Here is a 25,008-nt window from a genome sequence, read left to right as displayed (position 1 = left end):
TACCAGTTATTACCCTTAAAGCCTTAACCCAGAACCAGGATATTTAAAGGGCTGCCTGTTTCCAAGTACTTGCACGTCTAATGAAGTAACTTTCAGCTCCTCCACCTTCTGAAGTGGGTGCAAGGGGTGAGTGGTGGCTACTAAGGGCCTTCTCTGTTGTGTTTAGTTCATTTCACAAGACCCAGCATAATAAGGAAGTTACAACCATCGTCTAAACAGACTTCCTCCACTGGAAGACTTCAAACTAGAATGATGAAGTAAAAATATTGAAGACTTCAAAAGGCAAGATGGAATATAAACATTTAAATGAATGAATATATAAATAAACTTTGCTCAGTGAAGCGGTAGGCTACAGACAGCCTCCCTCTGTCTCAACATTATGGAGATCATATCTAAATTGTAAATCTATTTGAGCAAAATGCACATAATTACATTATTATTTGACTTTTCTTTCAAGGAACTCAGGGTGGTGTATGTGGTTCTTTCCTTCCCATTTTTATTCTCACAATAATGTGGGTAAGATATGTTAGAGCAGGTATTCCCAACCAGAGGTCTGTGGAGGAGGTCTGCGGGAGCTCTGAAGTGGGTGATATGGGAGGACTGGGCTGTCTTCTCAGCTCCTACTCTTCTTTCCAGCCTACATGAGGCAGAGACCCCCCTAGTAGTAGTAATGGTAGGCAGAGGGAGCAAAAGGAAGGCTAAGGGTAGGGTGGGGATGTCACTTCTGGGGATGTGGTGGGGTGTGTGGTCAGCTGACATAACTTAGGGGGCTTCTCGGAGTTTGAAAAAAATATTTCAGGGGCTCCTCCATGGTTAAAAGGTTGAAAAAGGCTGGACTAGAAGGTAGTTAGCATGAATAGAAGCTGTACTCATGCAGAACATCTACAATGCTCTAGTCATAATATGCAGCAATTACATCGATTGTGCTCCCCAAAATTCCTGTTTGGTGGATCCTCATGAATGGAATACCGATGCAATATTTGCAGAGGGTTAGAAATCTTTTATTCCAAAGGCTAAGGTTAACTAAAACAGAAAAGTAAAACATAGATCTGCCATGGACAAATACATTACAGACCAAGGATTAAAGAAACCTCAGGATTATCAGTGGATACTAATAGCCTACAGATGAAATTAACAGCTGACCCAAACAGCATGGATATATAGTATGAGAGTCAGAGTGGTGTAGTGGTTAAGAGCAGCAGCCTCTAATCTGGAAAGATGGGTTTGATTCTCCACATCCAGCCAACTGGGTGACATTGGGCTAGTCACAGTTCTCTTAGAGCTGTTCTCACATAACAGTTCTGTGAGTGCTCTCAGCCCCACTTACCTCACAGGATGTCTGTTGTGGGGAGAGGAAGGGAAAGGTGTTTGTACTCCTTTGGATAGTGAAAAGCGGGGCATTTCTTCTCTGAATGTAATTTAGTTTAGCGGAAAAATTCATAAAGCAGAATTATCAGTGACCAATACAAAATGGTCACCCACATTGCATACTGTACAGTTTACAGAAAATGCATCCAGCAAAAAAAAAAATTAAGAAAAATAATTTGAAACATACCTGTGATCCTTCCAAGTTGAAAGTCTGAGCATTGAGACACAACAAATTGACATCCTTCTCCAGGTCACTTAGACTGCGATATTTATGATTACGAATTCTTTCCTAATGTGGATATTTTAAAGAGATTAAAATGGAAAAAAGGCAACATGCTTTAATCCTTAACATAAAAAATAATGCTATTGTTCTTTTAATATGTTTATTATACAAAAAGCATATTCAGACAAGCTATCCAAACAAAATAAAAATTCTTCATATTATGAGAGGAGGGAACTAGATAGCCTGAGTGAGTGGAAGAGAAGGGCTATAAGGAATGCCAATTTCAGCTCTTTCAGGTTCACTGAGGGAATGGGAATGTAGGTCTGAATAAACAGGCATCCTGGGCAATAAAAGGCTAATTAAAATGTGTTTAAAAGCATCTATAGTTCCAATAACACAATTATGCTATTATGCAAATATGGTAGCCGTGATAATAGAAAATAGCCACAGATGACCGCCTACACCTCAAACTACTTGCAGGATGGTAGGTTATAGCAGTATACATATGTCACAATAGATATACTAACTAATGCTGCTTATTGAGAGTTGAAATTGTCTGTGAACACATCCATGGAAAGGAGATTACCAGGCCTAGCAACCAGTGGGAGACCTGGGGGAAAACTGGATGACAGCATGACACCATTTCTGGGTTTACTCAGAAGTGACATCACACCTCTATAGGAATTAGTAAGAACTCTAGAGTAAAAGCACAGAGTTTTGGGTGATGTCTGCTTGATGGTGGCAAATGTCAGATGGGGACGGGGATCCCTGGGTCCCAGGGGCTGGCACCTCTACTGACTCTGCATATATGTAGATGGAAGTGGATTATTTAAACTGGACCAAGATAAACATGCCCATCATATATTTGAGAACAGCTCTTGTATAGCCTCTTTCCAAACATGTCCTAGGTTTCATGTTCCACCAAACTGGGCTTTTTAAAGCAAGGCACAATCCATAGTAAAGCATAATAACAAATCTTAGGTTCTATTATAGATAACCTGCCACTGTAGAGAAAACTTCCAGATTTCATACAGATTTCTTGCCTAATAAATGTTTGCACTCAAAGAATTTGTTTAAAGTAAACTGTTGCCAGTGAAGTATTATACATATGGAAGATTCACTGCAAACAGTACCTTTCAGTGTGTGCAAGAGTACAGAACCCAAATACTGATCACTTGGTCTGATGCTGCAAAGCATATTCATAAGTAGCAGAAATGATGCTCACCTTTATTTTTTTAAAGTCGACTGGCTTCCTAATTAACTCATAGTACTCTGGGTATTCTTTTCTGGAAGGCAGCTGGATGAAGACTTCGCTTAACTGTCGTCCTGAACTGTTAGCAAAGACAAAATAAAAATGCAAAGCATCTTTGTAACTCCACGTGAAATGGATTGTACTTCACAAAGAATGCATCTATTTGCCTCCAAGTAATTTGGGATCATGCCTTCATAAACAGAGATGATGAGCAAGGAAGATAATGCTGGAAATAACCTAGTAAGAAACCAGAAAGAGTCCCATTCAACTCTTGCCCTTCTTGGAAAGCAGCTAATCCTGGGCCATTATATACGAAACACTGCTTTTGAAGAATTCTAGGAAGTCCTTACCGCCATCACTATTCAAAAAGGAAACTCCTGTTGTTTTGGTGTCTAGAAAGCATGGCAGATTTTCCTGCCACAGCATTTACAACTGACATATTGGATTTGTGTCTCAAAGAGAACAAATGCTTGCTTTGAATTTCCCAAACTACCTTTGGAATTATCTAGGAGCTACATATAGCTATTATCTGCCATATGACAGAAAGCTTAAATGAATGCTGAATGTTTTCACAATCTTAGCATCATCATCACATATTTATAAAGAGCAATTTGACTGCTGCTGTTCACATGTGCAGAAATAATGCATGCATAGTGTAGCTGGTCCGTCACATGGCCTGTGTATGAGACCACTCCAGAGTTTATCTATTCCTGAACAGGTCAATCTCAGGTCATTCCCTTGTTAAACTGGCTCCTTGTTGCTCAGACACCATGAAGTAACCAATACACTTAAGCTACCTTTCTACCTGTACCTAACACCTGCACAAGAATATTCATCACTAAAAAATGGGGACAAGATTGCTGAAAACTAGCCATAGGCTTCGAAGTGTGGCTATTCAAATTGTGAGGTACTATCTTGCATGTGCTCCAAAAGATGTTGCAGTTACCAGTAATTTTGTCAAAGAAAGGGGCAGCTGTGAATTTGACATCCACTGAGTAAATTGAAGAAATACAGCACCGCCAGTTAAGGCTTTCTCTGGAAGGAATCTGAACTAATTAAAGAGCAATAATGTATACGGATATAAATACACAGATTATCTTGTTTACATTTTTAGAGCAGCAACCCAGTACTGAGTTGTACCCTTAGCACACACACCCCTCCCCTGGGGGGGTTCCTCTTTTTCATAGAAGGATTCCATCTCTTAGACCCTTTCTGTATGAGCCCTGTAATATAGTAAAAAAAAAAACCCAATCACACTAAATATTAATTTCTACCAAAACCAAAGATATGTTGAAGGAAAATAATTATTTATGAATATGCTATCTGGTTGTTATCTATATTGCTAGTTTCTACAGATCTTAAAAGGAATAAATGTGAGATCTACCAAACATGAAAAGCATGCACACTTTTTCTCTTCTGGTTGCCTAGCAACTAGCAGGTTATATGCTGAAGAGCAATACGACCTGCATAAATTAGCAGAATCTGCCAAAAGATGAGTGGCACCTCTGTACTACAACCACACTGCCTCAGCATCAGGCTTTTTCAAACACAAACAAATAAAAACAGATTGCAACATTAAAAAAAAGAAAGAAAACGTTCTCTTGTTCAAATCTTGGTAGGTGATGAATCTATCCCCGCCCCCCCAAAATACTATGTGGTGTTTCAAGAGCACTGGCATGAAGAGCAATTCCCAGTGGCACAAACAAGCAATTAATTTTATGGTTTAAGATGTACATTGATTTGATAGGCTGAATTCTCTGGGCATTGTGCTACCAGGGGAGCTTCTAGTCTTCCTTTACTAGAAAAATCTGAGCAACGCTTATTCATTCATTCACCAATTTCACACCATACCAATCTCAAACCACACACAAAAGAACGTGAAGTGTTTCTCCTTCAGGGGGATGAGTTTGTCTCATTTGCATACTCTGTATAGCACTGAACTAGACTACATTGGGTCAACAGTAACAAGCAGTGGCATGTGTGCAGAAAGTTGCAATTCTCAGGCAGTGCAAGTAAAAGGTGTGAATGAGCTGGATAGTTGTACCCCACAAGATAAGTCAGTGTCCTGGTACAACATCAACAGCACATTTGAACTATAGCAGCACCCTTGGAGACTTGAGAGCTCCCCAAATGAGTGACCTGAATCCTGTACATAGATTACAAGGCAATGGGGCAAGTTCACTGCACAAACATCTTCAGGATAGAATGCCTATCTCAATGAGCTTTTACGCAACATCACTGAAACTACCTTTCCTAACAGCATCAGACAGCAGTTCTTTGCATGGAATGGCATACAGAGGAATAAGTAAAGATATTGTAGAAACCTAGGCTTGTCAGACTTAAACCTTTAGCCCCACCCATCAATCTTTAGGATAAGAGACACAAGGAGAGCAAGTATGAGCTGCCTTTACTCATAGAAAACTAATTTTGAAAAAAGACAATTCCATCAACTGGCTATTTGCTTATTCTAAATTATTTAATTTCTAGCTTCAAAGCCCGTTCCTAAGAACGGGCCTTGAAAGGGTCCCCTCCCCTGGCCAGGTAGCTTAAGGTGGCTTTGGACCATAGCTCACAGCCAGATCAAGTGGGGTGGGCGGGGCTGAGCAGCTCGTTAGCAGGGCCGGGGCAGAGCTCCTTAGCAGGCAGTCAGCACGCCGGGAGGCCCTCGTCAGCAGGCCAAGAGGCCCTCATTAGCAAGCCCTCCAGCATGACCCTTTGCCCAGGGCCCTCTCTCCTTACCTGCTGCTGGCTCCAGGCACTGAGTTGTCTAAGAGCATGAGAGCAAAGAGGCTAGAGTCCAGGGACGGAGGGCGGGAGCTGCAGGGGCAGGGCCAAACAGGGCAAAGCTGGCTGCACCCTGATTGGCCCTATTCGAACTTGGATAGCCAGTCATGCCCCATCCCCTAGGCTGTTTCACAAATATATAGAGGAACAACAATGGGACCATGTACCCGTTACAGTTTAAATGCTTTTCCACCTTTGTGGGAAACAATGGTGGATGGGGGCATCTTCTTTATGGGCCCACAGAATTGGATGCCCCATCCAATCTTTTTCAAACAGGTTTTATTGAGGGAGGGGGATTAGGATTCAAGAGTATTGATAAATTATGGTATTTTTCACATTCAGTATATCTAAAAAATAACAGGGTTTTTTTTTTTTTGCACATCCCTAATCAGCAGCTGTGGTGTGGCATAACCACTATGGTTGCAATAAAACTATGTTCTCATCAGAATGACATATAGCTAAAAAAGGGGGTGGGATGGGGAAAGAATGACCTATGGCTGTAGTACAAGCAACAGCTCTTGGTGTGGAACCTGCCTTTCAACTTTCCAATCTGTCAGGATAATAGTAAAGGTCCTAAACTCTTTCTGAAGGGCACAGCCAGAGAAGACAGAAATTTACAACTTTATCCAGAAAGTGTATTAGAGCAAGAACAGATCTTTGGTTTTCATGTATGTTTAATAAAACAGCAAATACAGTAGCATATGTAGTATGGTAGGGAAGTCAACTCCAGCAGACATTGTATGATTGAAAAGAATGTTCAATGTATGAAAACTGACCTTCCATTCCTAACTACCAAACTAAGAGGCCGGGAATGAGAGAAGCAAATATGATCCCTAAGGTCAAAAAGTGGTTTAGCCATGGGTTTTATTTACTATTGTGAAACTATGAATATTATACTTCAAAGGACAGCCTTTGTGTTTCTCTGTGTTTCTCTTGAAAGTAGTACAGAAACCAACCTAATTTTATTTGCTTTTCATGTTTAAAAAATGAAATTCCTCAACAATATTTTCACAGGGATTAAACTACTTGAAGAAAAACAGAAATAGCTGCAATAACTCCTGAATCTGGTACATAAAAACACTATCATTCTGGAAAAAGTCATTAGCTAATGCTGTGCATGAGGTGGCCATAATAAGGAATGTGCAAATAGATGACAGGACAGCTGTGAAAGAGCTATAGATACTTACACACTGCTTTATGCATGGGCATTTTGTGAAAAACCACATTGCTGATCAACTCTAACAAAGCTAGTATTAAGAAAATAAGTGCTAATCTAGAACCATCTCCTGAATATTCTTAAGACATTGTATCATACCATCTGCCATGAGTTAGCCAGGATGAGGAGATGGAGGAATCAGGAGCTGCACCAGTGGAATTCCCACCTGAGCATCTAGATTTAGAGGTAGAATCAATAAAAGAGGTAAGTTTTCTATAACTTGCAAACATCAAGGGCAATATATGTCAACAGCAACCTAATTAAAAATTAAAGTACTAGCTATAAGCTGATTTTTATTTTTTCTTTTAAAATTATTTTTTTAATTCAAAGGCCACTTTAACTTTGTTGTTAGTAAAGCAATGTAGAAAAATACAATGTTGCACTTGACTTAACTATTGTTCGCAGAATTGTCACTGTGCAGGCATATATGGAAACTGCGTACGCGAGCCACCAGATCTGAGAAGCCCCTCCCAACTGAAACCATTGAGGTCATTTCCCATCTAATGGTCACATACACCAGGGAGGGGCTATGCACATTCCCTTAGTTCTCCTAAGCCACCATGCCGAGCCAGATGTGAAAGAAGTCCCTTCAAATTTTTAAAATAGTGGGGTAGGACTGATGGGTGTATGCCTGCACAGTGACAACTCGATGATGTCTTGCTGTTGGTTCTTCTTGATTTGGTGTAATATTCTGTTTGATCTGGCTGAGAGAAGCAATGCACTCTCAAGTAGAGGGTCTTCAACTGCTCACTCGTGTTTCCAAAGGAGGCACTAAAGATCTCAAATAAGCATGTCTTCTTAAAGTAATCACAGAAGCTACCATTCTTGCTGAAATGTCCACTACATGCTTTCCAGCACTTAATTTTGTTTTGACAGTTCCTCCATATGAATGACCCTGGTCAGAAATGTTTGCTCTTCAGGCAGGTGATCAATATGGAGTGATATTTTCCCATAGGTACACCTATTCTCAAGTTTAATGAGGACGAGGCATATACCTTTATATTCAAATCATCATTTCCCCCCCCTTCATCAGCTGCAGAAGAATTAGGGCCAGTTCTGTGTCTAGTTGGCACATATGTCTTGTATCTTGTACATGCATTTTACTCTGTGTGAGGTGGCAGCAATGGAAGGTGCCATATTGAGTTTGCCATGTCAACAATGCTCTGTATCAATGGAAAGGCCACACAATCAGGAGTGTCTGGATAAAGCCTATCCAGGATCTTATCCTTGGGTTTTACATTGATCACTGTGACCTTGATGTCTAGGAACTGAGCCATTCTTTCTCTTTGTTCAGAATAAAGGCACAAATCCTCAGTAGATAATATGAGTGCTGGGTCCCTGACCATGTCTTCAGGTGATGGTTCAGATGCAACAACAGAATTGGGCACCAACCTTTTGTCATGCTCCTCCTCAAAACCAAATGGTATCAACACCGGTTGTGTAGTCCAGCATAACATTCCTAAGCATGTTTACATACACTGAAGTTAATCTGATTTACAGTACAATTGTAAACATAGAAAGATCCTTCTGCTTAGGACTGCCCTGTTATTCCCTGTGTTAAGTAATGCAAACTACACTGCAATCACCTCTTAATCTACAATAATTTAATTCTCTTCACTAATTATTACATTAGAATTACAATGCAGGAAGTACAAATTGTGATATACTGTTAGTATTTACTCAGGTCATTCCATTACACTCGTATGTCATTCAGTGCTATAGGGAAATTCACAGCTGAACAGTACTTACCCTTACCTACGTTAGAGTTAAGAAATACAATGCTCCAAATTCCTGAAAATATATAGGTCAGCATAGTATCACATTTTAAAAGATAACCCATAGAGACAACAAAACTGCAAAAAGTAGGGATGTCAGGCCCTTATACATTTGTGTGTATTTTACTGCCACCTCACATGTTAAACAGTGGGAAAGGAGAGAAAACACGCCCCTCCATGAACTTCCAGCTATCTCTGTACTCTACAGCAGTGGTCCCCAACCCCTGGTCCAGGGACCGGTACCGGTCCGTAGATCAGTTGGTACTGGGCCGTGGCTCCTCCTCATCCTCCTCCACAGTTGCTGCCTCGGGGGCTGCCCTGCCACTCTGTTGCCAGCTCACCTTTGGTGCTCTCCAGTGGTCACCATGGCTGGGGCTCCCCCTTGGCATGGCACTGTACAGCTGCTGTTGGCAGCGCCCCCGAGCAGGCGGCGGGAAGTCAGGGGCGCCAGCAGGAAAGCAAGTGGAAGAGGGGCTCAGGCGGTGGCAATGTTCCTCGGCAAAAGACTACCCCCCCCGGTCCTCAGTAAAATTGTCAAACGTTGACCGGTCCCCAGTGATAAAAAGGTTGGGGACCACTGCTCTACAGTGAAGACTTATCAAGTTACCCTGATTCCGGAAGGAACAACAGTAACGTACCATTGGGGATAAAGGAGCTTGTCAGCTAAGATCTACAGTAGTAGTATAGTGCGAAGAAGAGAGATATGAAGCCAAGGCAGCTTTATTTAAGATGACCTTCTGCCACATCCTCCTGCTGAAGGCCCTTTCAGGAGAGCCCCATACCAACTCTAGAATTTTTTTCCCATTGAAGATCTTGACATAACGTTACCAAAGTAGTGACATCTATAAGTAAGTAGGCTATGATATCCTAAAGCAGTGGTCCCCAACCTTTTTCGGGGGGGGGGGATGGAGGAGTGGACGCTCTTGTGCACAAACACGTAGGCGCGGAGCTGCCATGCTGCGCCTCCCCCCCTGCAGCGTGGTGCTCACTGTGCCAGGAGCAATCGGCTGCCAAAGCAGCCAAACGCTCCTGGCGCAGTGAGTACCGCGCCGTGGGGGGGGGGGGGGAGGTGCAGGCACCGCCAAAGCAGCTGATTGCTCCTGGTGCAGCGAGCGCTACAGGGAGAGAGGCGCACCCTCTGGCATGCTGGCGCCTCTCTCCCCCCCGCCATGGGCCGGTACCGAGGGCTGCATGGCCCAGTACCAGCCCGCGGCTGGGGGGTTGGGGAACACTGTCTTAAAGGGAATTCCTGTATAATTAGTTGTACATTTTCTAATCCATTTTGACAAGATAGTATAAGAAAACCATGTTCCCTAAGTTCCCTGCCTGCTAAAACTGTGAAAGGTCTAGTTTTACATCTTTGTACTAGTTGCTGAAAGTCTTAGGGGTTACTAAGCCCACAAAGAACCCAGTCACTTCTATACGATTTATTCACCATTGCCTGTAATACACAACAATCCCTCATTTACTACAAACGAGCACAAACCAAATGTCTTGAGACATTTTCAAGATTGCTGAAGTCATAGATCAGATGTCGTGAACATTAGTTTGTACAAGTGCTCAGAAAATATTATAGACCTTGGGTTGCACAGATAAGCAACAATTGGACCCAAGACTTTGGTAAAACCCCAAGGGGCTGATGGTTGTTCAAAGGATATAGATCCATAATGTTATAACATTTATACACTTTCCTCCATGAAGCACACGACTCTACATTTTATCCTTACAACAACTCTATATAATATGTTAGATTGAAAGACACTGACAGGATGATGGCCCTGTAAAGTCCCTTTTTAAGTTCAAAACAACACACATCTTTTTTTCCCCTTGGATAGGATATAACCTTTAAATAGCGCTGGTATCAAAACAAACACTAATTGTATCAAGTGCTGAATGGCCTTTGTTATGAGATGTTTTAAATGGGATATTCAATAATTTTCCAACTTCAGTAAGCAAGTCATTGCTTTCTCTAGAATCTTTGTATCTGAAACAATTTTAGGCCACTTCTGATGAGATAACAAAAGTTACACCCAAGCTACAGATGGGTCAGACTGTGGTGTTCTATTTTGTTTTTTTTTTTGCTTCTTTTGCACACTGTACATTCGGTTGAACTATCATTTGGTTAAACGGCTCCTAAAGGATGGATTTGATGGATTTCAGGATGAAACAACAGAGAATTTGTAGATTCCTGGGACAATTGTGCTTCCCACTTTTGGAAAACATTTTTTCTCCAATTCTTTGTTTCACATCAATGCTTTGTTCAATTATTCTCATTTTCTTGAAACTGTTTGGTAGCTAGATAAGTCTGTTTTGTAGATTTGCACTTCATGATCACAGCCTACGTCATGGAAGCCATAGCTATAGATCCAAATCTGCTCTATTGAAAGAGGTTGGCAAGGTAAGTGGCAGACATTAATACATCCTTGATTGGATGTCAGCTTAAATAATTATTTCTGTGGCAAATAAAGAATTGGCATGTGAGGATCTCAAAGCTACTACAGAGGCCTTAAAATCTTGGTGATTAATGGGAATCACATCCCAAAGCTAGAGCTCTCAGTTAGGATAATGGATGTAGAGGTGACTGCAGTAGGAGAAACATCCACTAGGGACCTCTAAAGTGTTCCAAGACTTCTAGGAGAAAAAATGTAAACATTTTTAGTATAATTAAAGAGGAGTTCTAGCCCTAGCCATACTGGTTTATTCTCCCTTAACTGCTTTATCAAAGGACTCAGAGAATTACTGGGGCTGAAGAAATAACAGCGAGTCATACTTATGAGGATATTTCAGACGAAGGTTTTAATTGAAGTGTAAAATTTTGGAGAAAAGCAAAGGAAAATATATTGTGGTAGACAAACCTTACAGTGGCATGCCAGGAAGATACTGTGCTATACAAATTGTAAGCTTGGTGCACTTAATATTTTCTTATTGGAGTACGGGACCTAGCTTGATGTCTTTACTTTTAAAATTTTATTTTGGGCTGAAAACATAGAGCTTAATCAATCCTCTACTAATTAAACAACAGTTTCAAATCTTTGTGAGCACTAGAAGCAAAACTTACTTTTCAGTCCTTTTCTATAATGCCAATGTGTCTGTGGGAAGGAAACTAAGGTGAAAGCTATTTGATTGAATGGCTTTTCATATTTTGTTGGAGCTTTACCTTTTGTACCCCAACTTGGAATATATGAATGTGGCAGCTTTACGTTGTTTCATACATTACCAGAATGATACAACAGAAGATGCATGAGCTTTGGACTTGTGCATCTTCATTCTCTACCACCCCTTCCTTCTAATATGAGAAATGGGATTCTTATGACATATTTCTTCTGTGCACCATGTCATGTTAAGTGCTCTGGATCTTCTGTGCTTTTGGTCTTAAAACAATAAATATTGCAAAGATATGACCAGTAAGCTTTACCTAAAACTTTTACAAAATTAAAGATACTTTACTTCATGAGGGCAAACTTCTATAGCTATGCAAAAATATTGGAATACGTTTTATAATAATCACAAGCACTATTGAGTTATTATATTTTCTAACAAGCTGGAAGTAATAAGTTGTATGTATTTTTATTCCTTTGTTGGAGGGCTATATAATACTATCAACATTTTAATATGTTTAATGTCACGGGAAGAACTATTTGTGTACTATTCTTAGATCATTCATATCTATAATCAAGGTTATCATATTGACAATTAAGGTACTTTTATTTTACCAGACAAATTCTTCAGTGGAGATAAGTACTATTGATCCCCTTCTACCATAAGAATTCTATGTTACGGAGAACCATTATTTCAAGAGAGGATAAGAAAATTCATTAAACCACTGAGCCACAGCAAGAAACAGAATTTAGGTATTGTATTATGCTAGCAGCATTGCATATTCGATAGTAAACTCAAAGCTATACTATTGTACTATTGTACTCAGCCCAAATCTATGCTCAAAGACAACCTAAAACATCCAGTGTGTAATACCAACCCCATTGTCCAGTATTTTTCAGGTTTGAGAATACTGAACCCCAAAATATAGGTATTTCCCGATATTCCTGAATCCCAGTACCAGTATGGTATTTGGATTCATTAAATATTCAGGATTCATGAATTGTTTTGGCTCTATTATACTCTATGGCAGGCTTTCTTAATCAGTGTTTTTGTTTCTTGATGGTCCAGGGATGGTTTCCCAAATGAGTGGGAGTTATTTTTTATATATTTTTAAAATGTGGTTAAGCATTTATTGGATGATATGATCATATATGGTCATGTCACTCTTGCCCCCCTCTATGGCCATTGATAAGCCTGGAGGTGGTGGGAAAGGGAGGGGCCCTGGGTGGATTATGCTTCCCAACCATATTCTGCATGATTGCGCCACTTCTGGGATTTCTCAAAGCCTGAAAAATATTTCAGGTGTTTCTCAATGATAAATAGTTGAGAAAGGCTGCTCTATAGGGAACATTATAGTCAATGTTCCCCATTGCGTATAATGGAGTGTATTTGGGACTTGGGAGGAGGTGCTACTTTTTGAAGTAGAGGCATCAAATCTGCAGCGCAGATTAGAATCCTAAAATAACCTCCCTCAGTTTCAAAAAGATTGATCAGAGGGTTGAATCTATTAGCCCCCAAAGAAAGTACCTCCACCTGACATTATTTCCGAGCAAATTCTGCTAAAGGTGCTACCCTGCAAATGAGTAGGATCACCAGCAGCCCATACCCATACATTTTCGATTGTAGTTCCCACTTTGTGGAATTGCCAGCCTGATGTGATCATGAAAGATTCCCTACTTCTCCCATCCTACAGAATGCATAAAACAGAATTGTTAAAGATGGCATTTTAACAAAGGGATTAGGGGTTTTCCGTGTGGTTTCCTCCCATCAGTTATGGCCCCAAACTTTTGTGTCTATAGTTTTCACTTTCATTTAAAAAAAAATTTCCCTTCATTTTCCCTCCAGTTTCTTTGAGACCACTTTTACCTTATTTTTTTGGGAAGCCAATTCTGAGTCAGCTTTTTCCTCATATGTAATGTTTCTGTGGGTTTTCTTTATCCTGTTCACTCACACCCAAGCCACTTTATAATCACTGATCTCGTGGTCAAACTACACCCTCTCTTTAATAATTCTAGGAATTTATAGAACCTCCTACACCTGTTGGCACAACATTCCATAGATATACCAATTTTAATGTCTTTTTAAAACGAGCTGTATGTATGAAGCCACTGATAACATCAGATGACAAAAGCACCTCATTTTTGAAGGCACTTGCAGAAGAAAATAAACTAATTCCACAATATGCAGAACAATTATGTCCAAACCAATTTCAATGCTCATGAATCAACTCCCCCAAAAAATCAGGAGTAAGTCAAGCATACAAAAAGTTCTTAGTAAAATGGAATTGGTCAAGAGGTTATTTTTACAAAGTAACAATGTCGAGTTATAAAAGGTAGTTTATTGCATGTATTCCTTGCATTTACTGCATTGTTTGCTAATTTCTATCCTTCAGTTTTTGCATTTATGTCATGCTTTACTACATGGCTTTCTAACTTAGTAAGCTTATTACATTTTTTATTATATGCCTTATACTGTTCCTATTGCATTTTAAATTCTGTAATCCCCTTCAATTGTTATAAAAAGGCAGAACATAAACTAAACTAAAATTCTTTTGCATCTTTCATAGAGTCTAAATGGTATGAGCCAAACTTTATATTCTTACACTTTTGTGGTGCATTAAAATACATACAAGTATTTGCTTAACTTTTCCTAGAAAGGATTTTGAACCAGTTTTGGAATTGCCTGTTTTCTCTCGACAAAATGGATGATGTAATGGTAAAAGAAAACAGAGCAGCTGCCTGCAGCAGCCTGGTGCCCACCAGCCCCAAGGCCGACACCCCTCCGCCCCACCACCTTCGGGGGGTGTCGCCAAGGTGGCAAGAGGCTTCTCTGTGCCTCTGGAGGCTTGCCTCCCACCCACCCCTTTCTGCTGCTAGCACCTGCTGCATTTTAGACTGCAGCCGGCTTGAAGATTATTATGTTATAAATACTACAATGTTGTGCAGAAAATCTATATAGGAGAAGTTGAGCTCCTTGTCATGGGAGCACTGAAGTGTATTCTTCTATTTCAAGACCATAATGTATCTCTTCCTGATCAACACCATCAAGAATTTTAGGTATCAAAAAAAGTATTTTTACACATGACAACATTTTTCTGCATTTACAAAAGTTATCCTACTAATGACAATCCTTTGGCAATTTTGAACATTGTAACTTTTATTCTGATGTTATGATTGGACACTATAGTTAACACAAGAAGAAAAAGCTTGCAGAAGTTGATTGTTCCCCAACGTCTCTTCCCACTAACACACCTCTTTGCACACCTCAAAAGTTATCTGTTGAAGGTCAGTGGACCTGTGTAAACAATGCAGTGCAACATAGTGGACTACAGTAAGCAGAGGGAATCAGAAAAGATCATCCCCAGCTTCTTCTTGCATAAATGGGAACTGCCATATTTAATCTCCAGTCTGACAATTTTGCCATTTACTATGGTTTAGTTATGAAGGTTCCCAACACACCAAGCAGAAAGTATAGGAGACATCTGCTTAAGGAAGGGGGTGGGGGCAGATCTTGTTCCATAGGGTCTTACAACTCTTAGTGGCATGGGATCCAACCCACAGAAATAAAATTTTCATCTGCAATGGTTTTAATTAAAGGGAGATAACTTCATGTATCATATGCATACCTTTATTGTTCTCTGCACTGGCTAAGCAAAAAGAAATATGGGGAATAAAGCAAGGCAAGATAACACATTTATGTCACCAAAATAATATTCACATTAGAAGAATATATTTGAAAATGCTCCTTTTACTGAATGCTATGGAACTTGACTGCCAAACTTTTCTTAGCACTATAAAGGAAAGATTTTCAGGTGAGCTATTATATTAGCCAAAATATCCCAGCATTTTAAGAGTTATGATGTATCTTCATTCTGAAAAGTGACTACAAAACAAGCAGTTATGCTCTTATGGTATCACTGGCATCAATGAACTTAGAAGGCTGCAAAACTTTGTTTTTGATTTCCACACAAAGCCTAGATTTTGTTTTTTCAAAATCAAATACATGAAATAAAAGTAATTAGGAAATCATAACAATCTTGTGTCTTGTCAATGTGTCTTAAAAAAAATAGTTCAAAACCTCTCAAGATTGCAATCCTAATGATTCTACCTAAGTATGCTTCAAATTTTGCCATCTCTGACTGTTGAACTTACCATATTCAAAGGTGGCAAACATTCACATATGTGCTGATCACCCAGACTGTTCATTTCATGATGAGATGCTGTGAGCACCCAAAACTACACATGCGTAAAGATGCTGCTGACTCAAACTGACCGGCAGTTACTGGTGTCACTGAGTACTACTTAGATGGGCACCAAAGGACAGAATTGGATGGAAACATAGCCTTTATTGATGACTGATTTATATGGTCTGTGATTGATCTAATTTTCTATTTAAATGGCAGCTGAACAGAACAATTAAGCAGCAAGGATGGGGGGGGGTTGTAGAAAACTGGGTTGTGTGATAATGTGCATGTGGAAACATCCAACTGAATAATACTACATTGTTAGTAAGCAACAGTGAAGCAACCTGTCAAATACCCACAAACAGGTCAACCAACTAAATAAACAATCGCTGAAAAAATCAGGTCTTTGCAAGAAGCAAGTAGGATACAAAGCCAAACCACCAGGTGGCTGAGCATTCTTAACTGTAACCAACTGCATAGTTTATTCCAAATTATAAAGGGTCCATAGTTGCTCCTAGCATCCAACTATCATTTTCCCACTACCTAACATGACCTCACTTGCTATAATAGTTGGTGCAGGAGCCAGTAGGATAATGCCACCATTCCTTCTGAAAAAAACAAGAGAGGCATACTTATAAGCTGCCCTCTTCAAATGCGTTCATAAGCATATATATTATTTACACGGCTTAGAGGGTAACTATGATCACTGAATTCATACCTATTTTGCATTCACAAATGACAATAAGTAGATGGCGGAATTAAGAGACCCCCAAAATAAAGTCTTTTCTCACTCATCTGTCTTTGTATATATGCTTGTGTTCTTTCACGTTAAATCTTGAAAGATAAAATTGTCAGTGGATGGAATGTATGCAAGAAATGTGTAGGATCATATATAAAATATAACCAGGTCTCCAAATGATTTAGAAGGCTAATATATAATCTTTAAGCAAGTCTTTACAAATAAAAACAGGAAGGAAGGGAGGAAGGAAGGAAGGAAGGAAGGAGGAAGGAAAGAAAGAAAGAAAGAAAGAAAGAAAGAAAGAAAGAAAGCTGATTGAGGTTAATGTAAGCTCACCTGTCTTTGTAATTGATCACAGTATCAATAATGGCATTCATTTGTTTTGTCAGCTTAGGAGGATTGGGAGACAATTTCTCTGCTGGAGGTCTTCCTCGCCTCTTTTTTGCCTTCTCTCCATCTTCTTTGCCTGAATCTTTGTCCACATTTCTTCTCCTTTTCCGCTTTTTAAGCCGCACTTCCTCTTCCATTTCTTCCAAATTGCCGTCTTCAATTGCCTAATAATAATGGAAGCAGAAAATATTTGAAAAATCAAAAGATATAAACAAAAGGTACAAATTATTGACTCCACAAGGTGCAAATAACCTCACAGCAAGAATTTAATTTATAACTGCAAACTGAACAAAAAAAGAAAAGAAAAGAAACCTTAGGGATAATCAGTAGGACTAAATTTAAAGTACCATAATAGGTATTATCTTGAAAAATTTCATTGTAGCTGATAAAGTCGAAAGGCCACACCCCAGAAGGCCTAAGATGCTGAAGCAGTGAACACCTACACTCTAAACACAGTCAATATGGTATTTTAATTGTTACATTCATATATCAATGTTAATACATGACTATAGACAAGGCAATCATTATAAGGCAAATGTCTCCTTCAGAAGCCATGAACCCTCACAGACACACACACACACACATACCTTTTCCCCACAATAATAACCTCAAAGAGTCAACAGGCCGCATACTTAAGCATAAGAGTTTTCCAATAGAATTTCCAAAATTATAAACCATTTTTCCAAAACAACACATAATTTTCACCATTTATAACAATTACTGATAATGCAGAGAAGGTGGACAATGCATTGTTATACAGTAAAGAATATTGGTATTATGGGATGGGAAAAACAATACAATTCAAACACAATCAGGCAATAAATATTGTTTAAAAATTACCTGCAAATGTATGCTTTTAACCACAGCCAACAGCACTATGCACTGAGAGTGAAATCTGCTACAAAAACAAACCTGTTTTAAAGGAAATCTGTTCACACTCTATCTAAGAAATCCATGTGACAGTCAGAGAAGCTGAACTTTCTTTGGTTTTAAAATAGAAGAAAAAAAGCCAGATATACAGGACAGTTCAGTCTTTCCTAAAATTGTACATTGAAAAGATGCAAGATAAAAATACCCCAATCTTTAAAATAAATCACATCAGCATTTATGATTAATGCTTTCTCAAAACATAAATGTTGATATTGTCCCTTTTGCTTCTCTGTACTGCCTAGAATACATGCAAATGCTAATCAATCCTTTCTCAGAGCTGAAAGCGCTCTAATCATAAGGCAATTACCTTCATTTTTCCACAGCACCAAACATGGCTAATATTTATGATCATGTGAGTGTAACAATCAATATACAAAGAGTGATTACATCCCAGACATAATTTCTTTTACTCGGGTATGTCTCTCACGAAACGTTTTTGTGCATAAAACCTGCTGCACCACACAAAACAGGCTGGCATGTTAAAAACGCCAGGGAGATTTCTGAATCTGTTTCCTATTCATCCTCCGATGTGCAAATCGACAGAACAAACATGAACATACAATCCTGAGGGGAGAGCCTGAAACCCAGGCCTTAATAATCAAAAGACAATTTCCATCACGCTTCCCACAGCTTTCAGATAACCACTATGAAGGAGCTGGAGATCTCTGATGAGTTAAGGAGGAAGAAAGGAAGGCAACAAAAAAAAAATATCTGCACACAAATTCATTAATATTCATTTGGCTAAAGGAGGACACCCACGATACACCACAGCAGCTAGCGAAGATTAAGAAAAGGAAACTGTTCTGCAAATCTTGGATGCTAGAAATGCTAATAATAAATACAGCATGCAAGGCTGTCAACAGTTAATGTTATTGCTCTCCTTAAGCACTCATTTGTACACAGAAAACACAGAGCACACCCCTGCTTTTGATGTGTAACACACCTACACATGCCTGTGATGTAGCTCTACTGAATCTTCAAGACGGCAATGAAAAAGGATATTTACCTTACCACTATCAGCAGGCCGGCTATCGGAAATCACAGTTAGTGGGGATAAAATTAACAAGCCAGCAAAGCAGCGAGCTGCTAGTCTCTTCATCAGCTGATCAGGAAAAAAAAGAGAGCTGGGAAAGGCTATGTTTTCATATACAAGTAATTTTATTTTACGGAAAATGTAATACTGGAAAGGATTGTAGATACTCAAATCTGCTGTTTCATTCTACCTACCACAAGGCCTGAAGCCTTCTTCCTTCAGCCTGCTTTAATATTGACAACTACTTATCATATTTTCCCCTTATTATTCCAGGAACTCAAATCAGGATTTTTTTTTTTTAGAGGCCGGGCAGTTATTGATCCCTGGAAGCATTTTAATTACAGTATCAATATATATATATATATATATATATATATATGTGATATATATATATATATATATGAACCCAAATATATACTTTTGAAAAAGAACTATATACAGTAATAAAGTGCACATTTTAAAGCTGCATTACATACAAAGCGCAGCTTCTTTGTTCTCTTAGAAAATTATATATTTGGATTTCTTGAGATTGCTATATTAAAAATGGCCTTTACAAAAGAAAACTCAACTGATTTAGTTGTGCTCTTGAAAGTGCAGTTTTTGAAATGAAATAATTCCATGTTTTGTAGTAGTTGTTTTCTTTGTTTTTAAAAATTGAATCCAGGCTAAGCACATCCCTCAGCAACCCCCACCCCCACCACCACCAATATTTCCTCATGCCACACCTATAAGACTGCTTGAACCTGCTGGTTATAGATCGGAGGTTTTAAAAAATGATCTGAGAAAAACAGTAATATTATCAAATCTATACAATGAAATCTCTTTGCATTTTATTTGTGTTTAGCAGACATGTGTTGACAAATTACTTATAAGAATGTGAATTGGAGGAATTGACATTGCAGTCATTTGAACTACAAAAAAATCAAAATTGCTCTCTCTGAGTTTTGTTGAAAAGGCATACCAATTTAGACATGAATTTCATCAAATTAAGGCTTGTATGTATGAAATACTGGAAGATATATACAAATCCAACTAGGTTAGGTGGCAGACCATAGTAGTTATTATTATTACTCCAATTCAAAATGCATTTATTTTATTATTTATTAATTAGATCAGTACAATGTAAAAATAATACTGGATATTACTGCTTCTATTTTGTGTGGAGATTAGTGTCTTATATTCTAATAGCCAACTGTGCCATATATACATGTATTGGTTCAATCAAGGGCCAATTTGCTCATGATGTCTATTCTCAAAGTGAACAAACTGAATTAATGCATGATGCTGATAAACTTCTGTTTAATTATCTTGCTGTGATGTGTGAATGCAGCTACTTTTACTAACATACCTAGAACCAGCTGCTGACTGGTGGAATACAATCTGCGTATATAACTAAGCCATTTCCCATAAGTTCAACTAATTCTAGGTGAGTGATGTGAACAAAAACAGAATGGTGGGCAACACCATTTCCATGTTTAGGCACAATTAGACAACCTTCTTTAAGCAGCATATATTGTGTACTGTTAAAAGAAGTCATGTATTTCATATATTGCTATATTTTTACCTCAAGTGGAAGAACGGCTGGATAACTTGCCTCAGGCGTGAAGTTGTCCAAAAGGTCTTTACTATCATAGAGTGATGTACACAAATATAAATGTTTTGCTTTTGTAAACTACTCATTTCTTGCCCTCAATGAATTTCAATTTATCACTATCTACAAGATCAGTTGCTCCAAAAATTCCACTAATCAAACATGCCATGTCAAATATCTATGGCAAATATCTGAGCAATAAAAGCCAAAGGTAATTTTGTATAGCTAGAATTACTAAACTTACTCTTAAACCATTTAGTTCCAACAAGAGGAGGTCTACAAGACTCGCAATAAAGGGAATCCCATCCCCTTCGCTCTCTTGGCAAGCCCAGCACAGCCCTTATCTTTCCAGTAACCACCACTGGGTCTGGCTTGGAGCCCTGGGCTGTATGGCAGCTGTTGCTAGGCCCAGCACAGACGATGGACATTTGATGGGTCATGTTGTTGCTGGGCCCAGAGAATCTCCTGGGCTGTGCTCCCTCCAGGCCCAGCACAGAGTTCCAGACTATGAGGCTGCTGCTGCTGCTGCTGCTGGGCCCAGAGTGCTCCTGGAGCGCTCCAGCAGCCATTGCTGGGTCTGGCACTGCACCTGGGGTGTACTGTCAGGTCCAGTGTGGCTGCCGGGCTTCAATATGCCCTGCGTGGTTCTTGGGTTGTTCAGCTGTTGCCAGGCCAAGCACAGAGCTCTGGGCTGTGAAGCTACTAGACCCAGGACATTTCCAGGGCTGCACAACTTCTGCTGGACCCAGCACAGAGCTCTAGGCTGCACAGCCAACAACAACCTGCCTGATGTAAATTTTCATTTTTAGGCTATTTAAATCCTTTTATGTATTTCTTTTTTGATTTATTATTCTCCTGCAAAAAATCTCTTTAGCCTACATGTGGCCCCAATCTATGGATTTAGCTGTCCACAAATGGGGGGTCACAGGTGGATATCTGTAAACTGCTTTAAAAAATAGAGTAAGGGGTAAGTGGGTGGAGAAAGGGGCGGGGTGAATCTGGGATAAAAACTCGAAGGGGCCCCTCCGACTGGCCCCTCCAAGTGTCTGTCCAGGGCCAAGGAGCCACCACACGGCTCCTGATTGGCCGCTTGGCCCATCCCAGACATCAGTGCGCCGACAGGGTGAGCGGGCTGACCGGGTGAGGCTTCGGAGCGGGGAAAGGAACTGGGCTGAAAGGAGCTATCTCCGATGTGGCGGCCCAGCTCCTTTCCCCGCGCCGAAGCTGGGATCCTGGGGTGGGAGGGGGCCGGGCGAGAGGGCTTTGCAGCTGGGAAAGGAGCTGGGCCGGCGTGTCACAGGAACATTGGCCCGTCTCCTTTCCCTGCCGCAAAGCCAGGAGCCTGGGGCAAGAGGGGGCTGGGGAAGAGGGCTTCGCAGCAGGGAGGGGGCGGGAGCAGCGGGGGGGGGGTCCCATGGAGGGCTACTAACACCCGTTGTATTTTCGGTACATCGGGCTTAGGTTTTAGTTAGAATGTAAGACACTAAGCAACTTAGCATAGATCAGTCCATAATAGCTAGAAAATATGATACACCCAAAGCATGCCATTGCTATACAACAAAAACATTGTAAGGATCTACAGCTCAACTTTCTACATCTATGAGTTACAAACATTTATATTAAATACTGTATTCAACAAGCTTCTACTCAAGAGTATTGTGTATCCCAGCAGTCAAACCACAACAGTGTAAACTTGCTGGATGCAGAAACCCCAGCCAGAAGCCAAATCCATGCACTCACGTGCTCCAAAACAGTACAGGGAATCCCTGGTAACCACCAGAAAGGAGTTAGGATACAGAACCCCAAGACACAGTTGGAGAGGTATTTTTTCTAACCATAGTTTCATAATGTATAAAGCTATGAAAACTAAAACTGTTTTCAAAAGCAAAACTATTAGGAAAACATACCAACAAAAGTGTTCAGAAGTTTTGGAACTGTCTTCATTTGTTCACTGTTTAAGTTAAAATATGCAGAGAACCTATATCAATGAAACTGAGGATGTTGTTGTGGTATAATAATAATAATCTCAAATAAAATTCCGGAAGTTCATACTCAAAGTAAGCCAAGTTACAATTTTCTGTCCCTCTTCTGCTATATATGTTTAAAGAATAGAGACCAGTCAGGAGGGAAAGAGAAGAATGGCACAGAAACATCAGAGGGCATGATTAGGCCACAACTATATTGATTCATCGGGTCTTGGCACAGCAACACTGGGTGCCATTGCCAGCTCAACTGCTGGCAGTAAACCCCCAATCAGCAAGTTGGCAGTAACTAGGAAAAGTAAATCAGCAATAGCAACAACAACAGTCACAACAATAATAATAATATATTTTTATTTTTAACCTGCCCTTCGAAACACTCAGGGCAGGTAACAACCGTAAAATCCACATATAAGTTTAAAAAATTTAAAACAATTACAAAATAAAAATGACCCCCTCTAAAATTTCCTGATGGGGAGAGTCCTCCGACAGGGAGCTGATCTGCTGGCTTCTCCTCCTCCTAGTAGTAAGGCCAACCGTTTGGGTGGATTTTATGGTGGGCTTCAACCATTAGCCCTGTGGCAAAGCTCTGTCTTACAGGCCCCACCAGGCCAATTTCACCTCCTTCAGGCCAGGAACCCTGAGCAGATATGTAGATCGTAAAGCTCTTGGGGGATTATAAGGAAAGAGGCAGCTAGGGCTTTAAAGGTTAATACCAGCATCCTAAACCTGATTCAGTCTCCAATCTGGAGCCAATGCAGCTGGGCAAGAACTGATGCTATATGTGCTTTTCACTGAGTCCCTGTCAGGACTTGTACAGCCACATTATCAACCAGGTGGGGTTTCTGGAGCAGTCTCAAAGGCAGCCCTGTGTAGAGTGAGTTGCAGGTAACTGTTGCAGGTAATCTAGAGGTAACTGTCACATGGATCACTCTGGCTAGGTCTGGCACTGAGAGATAGGGTGCAAGCTGCTTTGCCTGGCATAGATGGAAAAATGCTAGGTGTACTGTCTTTGTGATTAGGGCCTCCATCAATAAGGAGGGGTCCAAAATCACATCCAAGCTCATAATAGCAGGTGCTGGTGTCAGTTACACCCTTTCAAGGGCTGGAAGCTGTATCACCCATCTCTCTACATGCTGGCTCAGACAGAGGACCTCCGTCTTGGTTGGATTCAACTTCAGCTGACTTCACCCAAGCTAATCCATCACGGCCTCCAGACACTTGGCCAGGTTGTTCAGGGTGTTGATGGCTGTGCATTGACAGAAAAAGCTGGGTGATATCCACATACTGATGAAACCTTCGCCCGAAAATCTGTATCAGGTGGGCGAGAGGGTGCATATAGTTGTTGAACAATATTGGGGATCCCACAATTTAGGGCCCTACACTGGGGCATATTCTCCTTGACTACCACCCTCTGTCCCTGGTTTTGGAGAAAGGACTTCAGACACCTTAAGGCTGGGTCTCTAACTCCTATCTCAGCTAGGCAGTGGGTGGTCAACTGTGTCAACCGCTGCTGTCAGGTTTAATAAGAGCAGCAGCGCTGACCTGCCTAGATCCAGCTTCCTCTGGCGATCGTTCTTCAGGGCAACCACAGCTGTCTCCGCCCCATGGCCAGGTCGTAAACAGGACAGGAAAGAGTCAAGTGCTGAAATTTCTTCCAACAATCACTGGAGTTGTCCTATCATCACCTATTCAATCACCTTACCTAGAAATGCTATATGAAACACTGGGCTGTAATTGGCCAGGTCGGTAGGATCCAGCAGTTATTTTTTCAATAAAGGCCACACCACTGCCTCTTTCACCTCCCCGGGAATGTCCCAAATGCATGTCACCCTCAGCCAGCCGCCTGTGAAGAATGGCCTTGGAAGTAGCCATCATTATTATCTGAATCCCTTAAATGAACCTTTCCTTTCTGGTTCATGTAGAGAGTTCACCTCCGCATAACTTTGCACTTCTCCTACCCCAATGCCTAAGTGCCACAGCCTATCTTGTTTAACTCTACCATCAGACCAAAGGAAGCTGTAATACCTGCACCAATTCACGTTTAAGATCCCTTAGCCAAACAGCAGTGCCCGCAGTGCTTTCTACTGAAAGATGCAACTGCCTAGCAACCTCCTACTCCTTCTCCCCAACCCCAAAGTGCAAGAGTCATTCCTGTCTGACAGCAGTTAACTAAATTTGTTATACATATGTAAATATATAATAACAGTTTAAGTTTAAAAAAAATATAAGAACCATATTTATCAGAGATAATCCCTTTTAAATATTTAAGGCAGTGAAAGATGGACACGTAGATGACCTTTATCATCAAAAATATGGGGGTGGGGGGAAGAAGCAGTGTAGGAGAGTGAGGCCAGTTCAGATATAAAGCTTGTGATTCCTGAGTGATAGTTAAAAATTGCACAGCAACTTCTTTCTGCTTTCAGTATCCCTTACTGATAACTAC

At 40.3% G+C, this 25,008-nt stretch overlaps 1 protein-coding gene across 7 annotated transcripts in view; it reads right to left on the bottom strand.

Moving 5' to 3' along the window:
* SMARCA2 (SWI/SNF related BAF chromatin remodeling complex subunit ATPase 2) overlaps positions 1-25,008 on the bottom strand; it is a 130,707-nt gene that overhangs the window by 5,951 nt on the left and 99,748 nt on the right. For 5 of the 7 annotated variants that reach the window (XM_077344894.1, XM_077344896.1, XM_077344898.1 and 2 more), the window contains exons 29-32: positions 16,976-17,193; positions 6,943-7,017; positions 2,817-2,922; positions 1,556-1,657 (exon numbers count right to left, since the gene is read on the bottom strand). In XM_077344894.1, the coding sequence (XP_077201009.1) occupies positions 1,556-1,657; positions 2,817-2,922; positions 6,943-7,017; positions 16,976-17,193 (501 nt within the window). Of the gene's footprint in view, positions 1-1,555; positions 1,658-2,816; positions 2,923-6,942; positions 7,018-16,975; positions 17,194-18,965; positions 19,089-25,008 lie in introns of those variants that run through there. The other 2 variants (XM_077344900.1, XM_077344899.1) reach the window with 2 other exon arrangements.

Source organism: Paroedura picta, chromosome 7 (genome assembly GCF_049243985.1).
Source record: "Paroedura picta isolate Pp20150507F chromosome 7, Ppicta_v3.0, whole genome shotgun sequence".
Lineage (NCBI taxonomy): Eukaryota > Metazoa > Chordata > Lepidosauria > Squamata > Gekkonidae > Paroedura > Paroedura picta.
Note: the sequence above shows the minus strand (reverse complement) of the source record. Positions and strands in the feature narration are given on the sequence as shown.